Source organism: Gopherus evgoodei, chromosome 3 (assembly GCF_007399415.2).
Source record: "Gopherus evgoodei ecotype Sinaloan lineage chromosome 3, rGopEvg1_v1.p, whole genome shotgun sequence".
Classification (NCBI taxonomy): domain Eukaryota; kingdom Metazoa; phylum Chordata; order Testudines; family Testudinidae; genus Gopherus; species Gopherus evgoodei.
In genome coordinates this window covers 104,589,439-104,601,532 of record NC_044324.1, presented here as the reverse complement: position 1 = coordinate 104,601,532, position 12,094 = coordinate 104,589,439, and the positions used below count along the sequence as shown (strand labels likewise).

At 39.7% G+C, this 12,094-nt stretch overlaps 1 protein-coding gene across 1 annotated transcript in view; it reads left to right on the top strand.

The window, feature by feature from the left end:
* The window catches only part of TRDN (triadin), a 307,073-nt gene that overhangs the window by 63,396 nt on the left and 231,583 nt on the right, over positions 1-12,094 (top strand). The window contains exon 5 of the mRNA XM_030556221.1: positions 1,454-1,483. Within this exon, the coding sequence (XP_030412081.1) occupies positions 1,454-1,483 (30 nt within the window). The remainder of the gene's footprint in view (positions 1-1,453; positions 1,484-12,094) is intronic.

Sequence of the window (12,094 nt, the reverse complement as noted above, 5' to 3'; positions counted from 1 at the left end):
CATTTGTCATTATTGAATTTCATCTTATTTAGTTAAGACCATTTTTTCAGTTTCTCCAGATCCTTTTGAATTTTATATCTATTCTACAAAGCACTTGCAGCTCCTCTCAGCTTGATATCACCCACAAACCCACATATCTCTTCAGTGAACTCCTTGAATATTTTTCAGTTCTCAGGCCTATCAGCCAGAGCATATTTTGTGTGCACTAACAGTCTGCACAAAATTCTCACTATCTTGGAAGTACCATAATTGCAAACACACTAAAATTTAGTTGATACCACAGTAAAGTTATTTACTGAGAAAATGTTCAAGGGAATAGTAAGGACATCACAGTAATGATAAGGAAAGAAGAAGAAAGGAAGAATAATAATGATAATTATGAGCCTAAAGAAAGCAAAGATAACCTTGACATGGATGCAAATTGCAAGCAAAGATAATAGGGATACAAATAATGACAATGAAGGTGGTACATGTAACAGGGCTAATATTGGTGTCAGTAGCCACTAGAAAGGATGAAAATGCTTATCATAGTACATTCTTTACCAAAATTAATTTCTTCATCCCCAGCATTATCACTGATATTTATATTTAGTCACTGGAAAAGACTGAACATTTTATACTGTGCAGAAAAAAAAAAGTAACTATCAGGGGACATAGTGAAAAAGTATTCTGTAAAGAGCTTTGCAATGTTTAACAATGTGTACTCAGTGCGTGATAAAATTTCTCAGCGTTTCCATGAAAACTATTCGAAAATCTAATAATGGTTTCTAACAGACTTAATATGTTTTAGCTGTCATTTTTCTAAATCAATGGTTATAGTTGATAATGTTGATTTATGTTTCAGCGTTAATAAAACATTTATGGACAAATCAATTTTTTTGACAACAGTATGTTTCATTTTTTGTATGCTTCTTTTATTAAAATTTCTTGTTATAACAGGAGAGTTTTATTCATCACATCTTATATGCTTATGCCTCTGCCGTCCAAGCCCGGTGTCAGTCTGTTTCTACGAGGATCTTTATTGATGGAAGCAAAATGGGACTGATAGTCTTTTTGAATCTTTGGGATGGGGGAGAAAACGCCCCAAAAATTAGAATAACATTTTATTAGAGATGACTCCAAATTAAAAGCACAGAAGTTTTAGCACGAGGCCTATGGCAGTAGTCAAAACTTACTACTAGCAATGTTATTACTCTACAGCATTTTGGAACTGTAGAATAGAATAACAGCTTATATAAGGCTAATTTAAAGTTAATTTTCCAATATACAGATTAGTGATATTATGTACAAATTAATATTTTTACATATGGAAATTATTCTCAATCTTTGGAATTTAGGATATGACCAAAGGCCATTGAAATCAATAGGTCTTAGATCAGGGTTTATTTTATATTTCGCAGTTTAGGCTTGTTCAAACTTTGTTTTTTAACTTAACATTCTTCCTTTGTTTTAGCTGAAATTTACCCTGTGACCAAAAACAGAGGTGAGTGAATTTTAAAGCAATCTTAGTTTAATCAAAAAGAAGGAGCTTAATAATAAAGTAAGTTAGAAATATCTGTGCAAGTAAAGCACTGACATGGCAGTAGATGCGGGACACTGGCTGAATATTATATAGTGGACTTTTATTGGTATAACAGATGTTGATATACATAAAAACAGAAGACACTTGAGATTTCTGAAATACACAGAAGCACTCAGGTATACCGTGGTGATGGAGGCTACATATATACCTAGGCAGATACATGAATGCAAGGGTCTGATCCTATTGTTCTTATGCAGACACAAACTCACATTAACTCTGTTTTTCTAAAAATGAAATCACATTCCACCTAGTATATTACAAAATAGAAATTTTAGACATCAAATAGAGGAAAATGGCAGTACCTTTCTGTTTCATATTAGTCTTCGGGGTTTGATAATCATGTGATTTCCCAGTTTGTAGAACCCCAAATTCTAGGCAGTGATTTATCTGGAGAAGAAGAAAAGATATTGTATAGGGATTTCCACCCTCCCCGTTTCCTAGATGTGTTGCTTTTTCACAGTAGTGAAGCAAGAAAATCAGAACTTTCTACTGCAAATTGGGAGAAACTAGCCTAATTATACAGATAAATAAAGCTCCTTGACAACCAGCGTAGTCAGAATTCTCTAAATTCAAATGAGTCAGTGAAATGATATGCTTTTTTGGGGGATGGGACAGAAGGATACTAGGAGACTGTAAACATACTAGAGAACTCTCCTAGTAATGATGTGCTATGTGGGTACAGTCTGCCTGTCCACACACTATGAATTGCAAGATCCGGGCCAAAATTCAATGTATAAATACCAGTAGGTGAGTGAAACCATTATGTCATTAGATTGTTGTGACCGGTTAGTTTTCATATCAAGATTTGAAAGCAGATATTTTACATATTTCAATTTTTTCCCCCAAATTTTCACATAGCTATAACTGATAGTTAACCATGCTCTTTTGTCTTTCAGTATTCTAAAAGATTCAGTGTTAATAAATACATAAATAAATAAATAAAATTTAAAAATTGCCGCTTTAATTATAATACTTAAAGTGGCAATCCCCTCCTGCATTGTAGACTCATTTATATGCAATAAAAGTGCTATATCAATATAGCTTATTCCAGTTCAGGAAGCAATACAATGTAGACCAGTATAAAGTACCTTTATGCCAATCTGAGTTCATCTACATCAGAGTTTATACTGGTAAAAATTCACACTGCTAACCAACTTACTTATCATGGTATAGCTTTTCCAGTATACACTTTTGAAATTAGGACTCTAGGCTCTTAAGTCATATAAGTCACTTTTTAAAATGTTATCCAATAGCTCATCTGAAAGAATATTTGAGGATGGGCAAGACTCCTTTGGACGATAGTCATGTTTCATAAATTTTTAGGCCAGAAAATAAAAATATTTCTAAACCCAAATTTCTTCCTTCGAGCTGCAAAAAGGCTGGGAAAGCAAATATTTGAATAGCATGAATGCAGCCTGAAAGGTATGGCCCCTTATTGAATTTGTCTATATGGCTGAGGTTTGTGATTTGGGAAATTAATAATTCTATGCACTCATCCCTAGAGTATATACTTATTTGCATTTTTAGTGTTTTCAGAGATCAGCTGACTTTTCTTTTATATGTCCATATGGAAATATTTCTTTTTTCTGCATAAGAGTTCTTGTTTCCCAGCTCTGTAAAGTGTTCTCAATTTCTCTTTAAGCTTCTTCTCACTATGAAGTGTTTTGTGAATTTTTGTGTAAGAATCAATGTGTTTAAAAAATATCTTCAGAACTGAGTGAATGCCAAAAACACACACAAAACTACTTCCCCAGATATTTTTTATTTGATTTTTGTTACCATCAGTTTCTATTATTAATGTTCTCTTGACGATCTCATCTTGCTTTTTATGCTGATCAAAAGAGCAATGGCATATCCACTACAAGGGAAACACTTTAGAATAGGAAGAAAATATTTTTCAGATTATCTAAAGAAAACACAACTACCTACCCTTAGGCAAGAGTGAATTTTCAGTTCCAGCGTTTTCTTTTTCCTTTTTTCTTTTTTCTTTTTTTTTTGCTGTGGAAAGAAAGGTTTTTAACTTGGGTTGATGTCATGGGGCATTCCAATCCAAAATTTACTGCTTTCCTGTGAAAGATGCAAAAAAAAGAGTTCCTGACTCCATATGGTCATTAAAGATCCTTTGGATAGAAGTGTAGTAGCACTTGAGGTTTCAGAGAGTTTAGCTTCCCGTCCAAATGACGCTACTGAGCTCTTTTAATTTGTCTCCTGCTATAGCAGAGGGTAGCTGAGCTAGTTTCTGTTAAAGAGGGAAGAGAAGGATGTGAGTCTAATCTCTTTTCTGGTTGGGGGTCCATAGTACCACAGTTGGAACGAAGAGAGCCTGAAAATCAGACTCGGTGGGTGGGAGTTAAGAGACGACATGAAGAAATGTCTTACTTTCCATAAAATTAACAAGTGCTTCCTTCTGATCAAAATCCTCTCTCAGGAGATCCTGGGGTCCTGACTCATTAATTCTTCGTTTGAGAGGCACAGTGCAAAATTCCTATCTGAATTGTATTCCTCCTCCTGCCCTCTTCTGTTTGACACAGTTTCAGAGTTTATTAGTGTTAGAACATCAGGAAAGCGCTGAAATGAGGTGCATTACAATGGCCATTTGAGTGGGGTCCCAGAAAAAGAGATTTATATATTTTTGAGGGGGGCAAGGGAAGAAATCTGTATTAAAAATTAATTGGGGTTAAGAGGATCCCACATTTCTCCCAAATTTATCCTTTCAAAGTCCTCAATTACTGTGTGCTCCTTCCAATGAGGACAGTTACATGTTGTTCGCTGAACATCAGTGCTCTTGAACATCTGCCAGAAGGGATTACTCAAATCAGAGACAATGTAAAATGCTGCCTTCCCTCAGATGAAAAATTGCCCTGTACATTAGAGCTGATCAGAAGAGTTTTTTCCTGTTGAAAAATCAAAAATTGAAATATTTTGGCCAAAAAACAAATAGAGTTGGAAATGCTACTGTGGTGCCTCAAGCTGCCTCCCCTCTCTAGGCCAGGCTCCCTAGTTGGCTTACATATCCAGTCATGCACCACGGTTTCATTTCTGGATGTGGGGAGGCGGTGCATCATGATGAACCACAATTTCCATGAGACACCGGAGCGGTATAGCTGAATCTAATATTTTCCATGGAAAGTAGACACCTTGAAAAATTGTATTTACTCAAAACCCCAATGTTTCATGGAAACCGTTCAGTGGAACATTTTTGACTGACCTACTATATATATTAAAATGCGCAGGCACATTGTTACCATGGTAAAAGATCAATGCCAATGTTCTATGACTTAATAATAAAATTCTCCTTTAATGAATAAAACCAGCAATGTATATCTTTACCACCCCATCTCTCCTTGAGACCCTAGAACAAAAGCATTTTATTTTGTAGCAGAAAGAATATGATTTGAGTCATGGCAGATGGAAAAAGGCATATATTTATTGATCCCAAAGTAGCAGCATATAAACAGAGATAGTTATATCAAATTTAGCTTTAGTTTCTGTGTAGGTGAGCAGGAGGTTGTGGGGGAATGGGGATACATTATGCTTCTCTCTCCACAATCTGGATAATTTGGTTATTATCAAAATATCACCCCATGATCAAAACACCTATGGGGTTGGTGATGGGGATGTTGCTGGTGTTTGATATGCTAATGTTTTTACCATTGATAGCTTGGGTGGAGCTCCACCAATGCTAAGAGATTACTTAAAAATGTATGGGATCAGATCCTAATCCATGCTAAATTTTTTTTGCACTGTTTCTGCAGCACAAAGTGGGCCTAATTCTGGTTTCAGTGGCCATCTGAAGAATCGCTTAAGGTGTAGAGTAGCATTCAGTGGAGGGGACTATATCAAGGAAAGGAGGCATAGCTCGATCACTACTGAACTCTGGCTATCTCCAGCTGCCATAAAAGCCCTCCAGGAGTTGTTGTCTTTGGCCATAAATTAGAGCATGTGTGAAGCAACTTCAACTTAATCCTGGCAGCTCCAAGGATCAGGGAAGCATAGAAGTGATAGCTTTTTTTAAAGTCTACACCATCAATTCTTTGGCCAGTTCCAAAGGCTAGGCCCATGGGGTAGATGCAACCCCAGAGTTAATTCTCATAGTCAGAAATATTTGCCGTTTATTTTTTCGTATTGTTGCTGCTCTAAAGACTTGGTGTTTTGCATAGACTGTGGCTCCATGAAACATTAACATTTTGTTGGGAATGAGTCTTTTGTACAGATTCCTTTCCTCCTACCCCTCCCATCCCATTAAAATAGCTATCATCCTAACCAGCCTCTTCCACATACAGGAGAGCTAGGCCACAGCTGCACTATTTTGAATGTCTGCTAGGGAAACTAACAAAAAGAGAGTTGACTACAATTCTTTATAAAGGCAAAGTCTAAGAGCAAGTTAAAAATGACCTCTCTGAAGCTCTTAACCCAGATTATTCCACCTCTTACTTTGCGGTTTATTTACAACCCCCCCCCCCCACTAACTTTCCAGGATAATCATGCACCTGTTGCTAGGTAAGCTAGATAAACCAACAGGGATATAGTCCAGCTTAGTTGTGGGCAGCAGCTGTAGGGCTTCCGGACACTGGAGGCTGAGTTATTAACCCTAATCTTGGCAGGCCCTTTGGGTGGGGTCCATTTCCCTTTTCACATATGGACATTTTTGAGAAAGTGAAGGTTTTAAACACTCAAAGGTCCAGATCCACAAAGATGTTTAGGCTCCTAACTTTCACTGATTTTAGCCTAACACCTTTGTAGATCTGGGCCAAAATGTTTAGTCTCACTGCCTGTAAAAGTCATTTTTGTTCTGTATAGCAAAAGAGGGAAGAGGGAGGGAGAAAGAGTGAAGAACAAACACAGCCTGAAACTAGAGATGGTGATTAAGGGACCAGCCTAGGCTTCAGAGGATCAGGGTTCAGTAACCAGCTCTGATGTTGGTTTCCTGTGTACCCATAGGTAAGTCGTTTAATCATAAAGCTCCCTATTTAGGAAATGGGAATAATACTATTTCCTTTGTACTATATTCTTCTTTGTTTTTGTTCTTTTGGTTTACATTGTAAGCTCTTTGGAGAAGGGACAGTCTCTCACTATGTGCACGTACAGTGCCTAACACAGTGTCCTCAGTTTGGTCCTTTAGTGCTACCATAATGCATGTTATTACAACTGAGTACTTATTAACGGGGAGCAGCCAAACAAGAGCACAGTAATATAAGCAGACTGGAAATTAACCATTGTATATGTTGATGGAAGAGTAAGAACCTCCTCCTGCCTCATCATGAAGGGGCACATTATTCATACTAATGTGAGGCTGAATTGTGCTGAGAGGGCACCTCTAGTATAAAGTGCTTCAGGAAATTATAATTTACTTCTCTTTCTCCATCCCTCCTCTTACTAATGCTTGGTCTTTGTAGCGCACAGGGAGAGCAGGGCTGTTAGCAGTCACTGTAAACTCTTGATAAAGAAAATTAACATGGTAAAGGCTGGGTGAAGGGGAGGTGGAGGAGGGGAAGAGGGAGGGAGAGAGGAAGAGCTTCCAAAACTGCTTGTTCAGCAGGGATTTTCAATCAAGCTGCAGATTTAGCTCATGTAAATCTGATTGTCATCAGACTATCAGCTTTTTTGGGGTCAACAACGTACAGCTGTGCAGACCTGCTAACAATATAGTCAGTGAATATATCTCCTGTCAGAGTTTGAAAATGGTTGGGGAGTGGGCTGCTAGTTTTTCTTCTTGGAGGCATTTAAAACAATTATACTGCATGTTCTGTATATCCTCAGAACTATAGATAAGTCAAGCAGTGCCCACATTTTAGGAAATAAACTCTTTGTCCCTTCTAAAAACCAACAACATTGGGAAAACGATAATTTTTAAAGCCTGCTTGATAACTAGAAAACCCTAACAATGAAATACATCTTTTAAAATACATATTCCTTTGCAATAATTTAATAAACTGTGCTGCCATCTCATCAAGAATCAGGATGGTTGCCTTGGTGACAAAGATTATCCTTGCTGCTGCTTGATTCTGTCATTTTTCTAAACATGAATTCATAATATTGAGGATTTATTAACAGTATGTCACATTGATAGAGATAAATTGTGCGCTTTAAACTGGCCATGTAAGTCTTCTATGATATTACAGCTGCTTTGTCAACTCAGAAATAAGATATGATGTGATTACTAGAAAATTAAAGCTATTTGTCATAAAGCGTAAGACACAGAGTATCAAAACTGCAGAAGAAAAATCCTCAATAGAAAAATCTGATGTTTTAAATATTGGGGGTTAGTTAGTTGTTACCATTTTATGGCTTGCAAATTAATCAAATTAAATTAACATAGAAACGTATACTTGTTTCTGCTGGTAACACTTAACTTGTAATGTGCAGAAATAATGTATTCTAGACTGTTGTATTTTCTGCTGGCTCCAACTGCCTACAGAGATTAGGGAAAAAATCCTAGTGAAGGCAAATTTTGCAAGTTCAGAGTGTATTTTATATATTCAATTTCTTTAAGGACTTTGCATGATGTGTTGTGTCATAAGTGTTGCTGTAGGTTAGATAATCCATTCAGAAATCTTGAATGTTTCTGGTGCGGAGTTATCTGAGTTATACAGTTTTGTTCAGAAATACTCATGTCAGATTGGATCTGCCCCCGATATGTCATGGGGTCAGTTTAGGTTATCTACTGTATTTACCAACCTTCCATTGGGTATATGAACATTTTTGAACTAAATTTCTATATGATCCACTAAAACCATTACAAGGGGAAAAGCAAACAAACAAAGACTGTATCTGAAACACAAAGGTTTCCTTGGATTTTGACAGGGATGGGGTGGGGAGACAAGCAGTGTTTTTGAATAATTTGAAGTCAGTGGAGCTATGATAGTTTACACCAGCTGAGGACCTCCTAACAATCCCCAAATGTTTGAACCTGTGTGCATGATTCTGCTAATAGCATACAATTTATCAGTCAATGGGCCAGATTCAGAAATCATATGTGAAGCTACATAAGATATGCTCTCCTTACACTCCTCTAGAGCTATGTAAACATGCTGGCTCAGATCTACAAAGGGATTTAGGCGTGTATGGCCCAGTTTTAGGCACCACTGTAATCCACAACCGCCTCAGTCAGCTGTCGCCTAACCCTGTAGGTGTCTAAATTCACTTTTGATGTGATTTTAAACAGGTTGTGACTTTATCATTAGATGGAACTACCTGGCAGATAAAAGTGTACAGTGCAGGTTACCCAAGTTCATTCAGTAACCACTTCCACCACCACTCACTTTTTCCGTCCAGGTCCCCCAGCCAAACCATGGTTGGGACCTTACCATCCACCCCCCTTGTAGGAGGGTTAAGGTGGGCTTTAAGGAAGGGGAGAACCCCACTGCCCCTCAGTTCCATTCCTTTAACCAACAGCTCTTTTTTAAATGCTTAACCAAGCCATTTATCTGGTCACTGCATCCCTTCCCTATGGAGTACTTGCACTGGACATCTGCCCTACACTTACATCATGAATTGCAACATGCAGTCTACCACTCTTCATGCCACATGTCAACAAAGCCCTCCCTAACCCACTATGGGGAAGGTCAATCTGGTGGTAAGGGAAAATTCCTTCCCAGCCCCCCTAAAAAAAGGGACGACTAGCACAATGACCGCAGTAGGTCTTGACTAAACCTGATATTTTACCATCTAAAGGGGAGGAAGGGTGGGTGCTACCTCCGCTTGCTCTGTGTAAAAAGGGGCTTCTCTGCACTGGGCTGCCCTTTTAAACCCTTCTGCCCATCTGGTTTCCAGGAGATGAGTCAGTATTGCTACGCTGGCCTCTTGTCCCCTTTTGAACCAGTTTCACCACTCTCCCACGTCCAGCCATAAAGCACTGTTCCCTTCATTCGGCCAGCCAGACAAATCCGTCTGCCCCCCATTTAAAGGTGCGATGTGATCATTGGCGCCTAACTTTGTGCTGCAAATCTTCCCTGGGCATATAACTTCCTGCCTCTGGGCGTGCGCACTGGTGCCTCACTCTAGGGATCCAAATTCCAATCTCAAGCCTAAACCCCAGAGCAACCACAAACTGGGGGGAGATAGGCATTCCACCACCTATCTTCCCTTCAGGGCCCTGTTGGGCAGTCATGCTCAGAGGTTGCCTAACTCCACACAAAATGACCAGAGAGAGGTGGGGACCTCTCTTAACTTCTAGCCTAGTGGTTAGGGCAGTGGTTCATAAACCTTTTACTAAGGTGACCCACTAAGTGCATTTCATCTCTTTTTGTGAACCACCATCCTTTACAACCCTAATCCTATCCTGGTGTAGAGGGGAGACCCTGAGTGGAGGAGTTAGAGGGAGGAGTTGGAGAGCGTGCCTGACTAGCACACACCCCACAGTGGTGCTGCCTGTCCTGCATGACTGGGCCTGGCTCCCCATTCCAGGCATTGAGACCTGGCATACAAGGTTACAGTGGCACTCAGATTTGGCTTGCCCACCTCTTCCTCACGATAGAAGGATTGGCTGGGCTAAACCTGAGTGGTACTGTGGCCCTGTGCACCAGGTCACAATACTTAATGTGTGGAGCTGGGCCCAGACCCATAGTTCAGCAGCCGCCACTGGCCCTGTGCCACTCCTGGAAGCAACCGGCATGTGCCAGCGCTGCCCCTGCCTGCAGGCACCTCCCTCACAGCTGGCATAATACGCAGTTCCCAGCCAATGGGAGCTGTAGAGTTGGTACTCGGGGTAGGGGTAGTGTGTGGAGCCTCCTGGCCTCTGCTAGGGGCTGCAGGGATGTGCCAGCCACTTCCAGGAGTGGCATGGATCCAGAACAGGCAGGGAGCCTTCCTTAGCCCCGCTGCACCACTGGAATTTTGGTGCCTAAAATCTCCCAGTTTGGCTTCAGTAGCTTCCGGGAGACAGAGCCTGATTCCAGGACACTCCCGGTGAAACTGGGAAGGTTGACAGCCCTATTACCACTGCAGGGTGGGTTTGCTCTCCAACTGCCTCCCCTTGCCCTGGGGCCTCCCCCTTGCACTGGGCTGGGAGACGTATATGTTTGAACACTTATGCGTTAATTCAGCAACCCTTCTAGAACTTTCCTGTGAGCTAGTGGTAGGTCCGGGCCTGCTGTTTGGGAAATACTGGGTTAGGGTACTCACCTGGGATGTGGAGACCTGGTTCAATTCCTCCTTTTTCGTGATGAGAAGAAAGGATTTGGATAGGGTCTACTGTCTCTCAGGTGCGTGCCTTAACCACTGGGCTACAAAGTGTTCTTAAACTTTCTGTGGCCCAATTAATATTTAATTCAAGTGGAGAAGCTTCAAGAAGAGAGACAGAGGTCCACATCAAACTATCCCATATCGTAGTGCAGCGTTTCTCAACTTTTTTGTGCTGGCGATCCCCTTTGGAATTAAAAAAAAAAATTGGGATGCCCCCCCCATACTAACATTTGAAAAAATTGTGACCCCATACCTTAAATATCATTAAGTAAATTATGAATAATACTGGGACACTAGTGTTAATAAACTAATATTTAAAACATATGCAAATAATTTAAGGTAAGAAAACAAATTTGTGTGCTGGATCAAAGTTTATTTTTACATAGAAAGAAAATATAAGTTCATTTTTTACAAATTACAAGACTTACAAAGTACTTCAATGAAACACTTGTGGTTGTTTTGTACCAGCTAATGTTTTACGGTGGGTTGAATTGAAGACCCTCTCAGCAGCAGGTCATTCTTCATGGATTACACTGCTCTACAGCCAAAATGCTTCTGAAATAAATGTAGTCCAACTTTACTAATTCTGAGTCACTGAGAACGAAAATGATGCTTAAAATTGTTGATTGGCTCTAGTTTTCAAGATATGCTATTGGGTCAGTATATACGACCCTTGACTTGGGAATGGCGGAGGATAAGTGTTATAAAGGGAAGGGATCTCAATTTAAACCAGAAATGACTAAAATACATCTTTGACTGGATCTATGAATAAATCTATGACTGAGTTTGGACAGTACTTGATTTTTAGGCAAAACAATGAATGATGCAATCTGAAGCTGGTATTGCATCATACATGATATGAATTGCATCATGTTATTCCTAGAAGTCATGGATGATGCAGTCATAACAAAGCATACATCACTCTGCTGAACAAATTGCCCTATATCAGCTCTAGAAATCATACAGTGTCGTGCTCTCTTATTTCTCAATGTTTGATTTTGCAAAGGGACACATTTCTGTTTAGGCAAAGTGAGCAGAGATGCCTCGTACTTGTGTGAACAGTGCAGATAACTTCTGCTATGTTTGTGGTGAAGTGACTTTTGCATCACAAAAGCGCAGTCTAACCACTCTGGTTAAGAAAGCCTATCACCTTTATTTTGGCTGCAAAATTGGAGATCAGGACAAGAGGTGGGCGCCACACATATGCTGCAACACTTGTGCAACAAATCTTGGCCAGTGGTTGAAGAAAAGGAAATCTATGCCTTTTGCAGTGCCAATGATTTGGAGAGAGCCAACAGATCATACCAGCAATTGTTACTTCTGCATGGT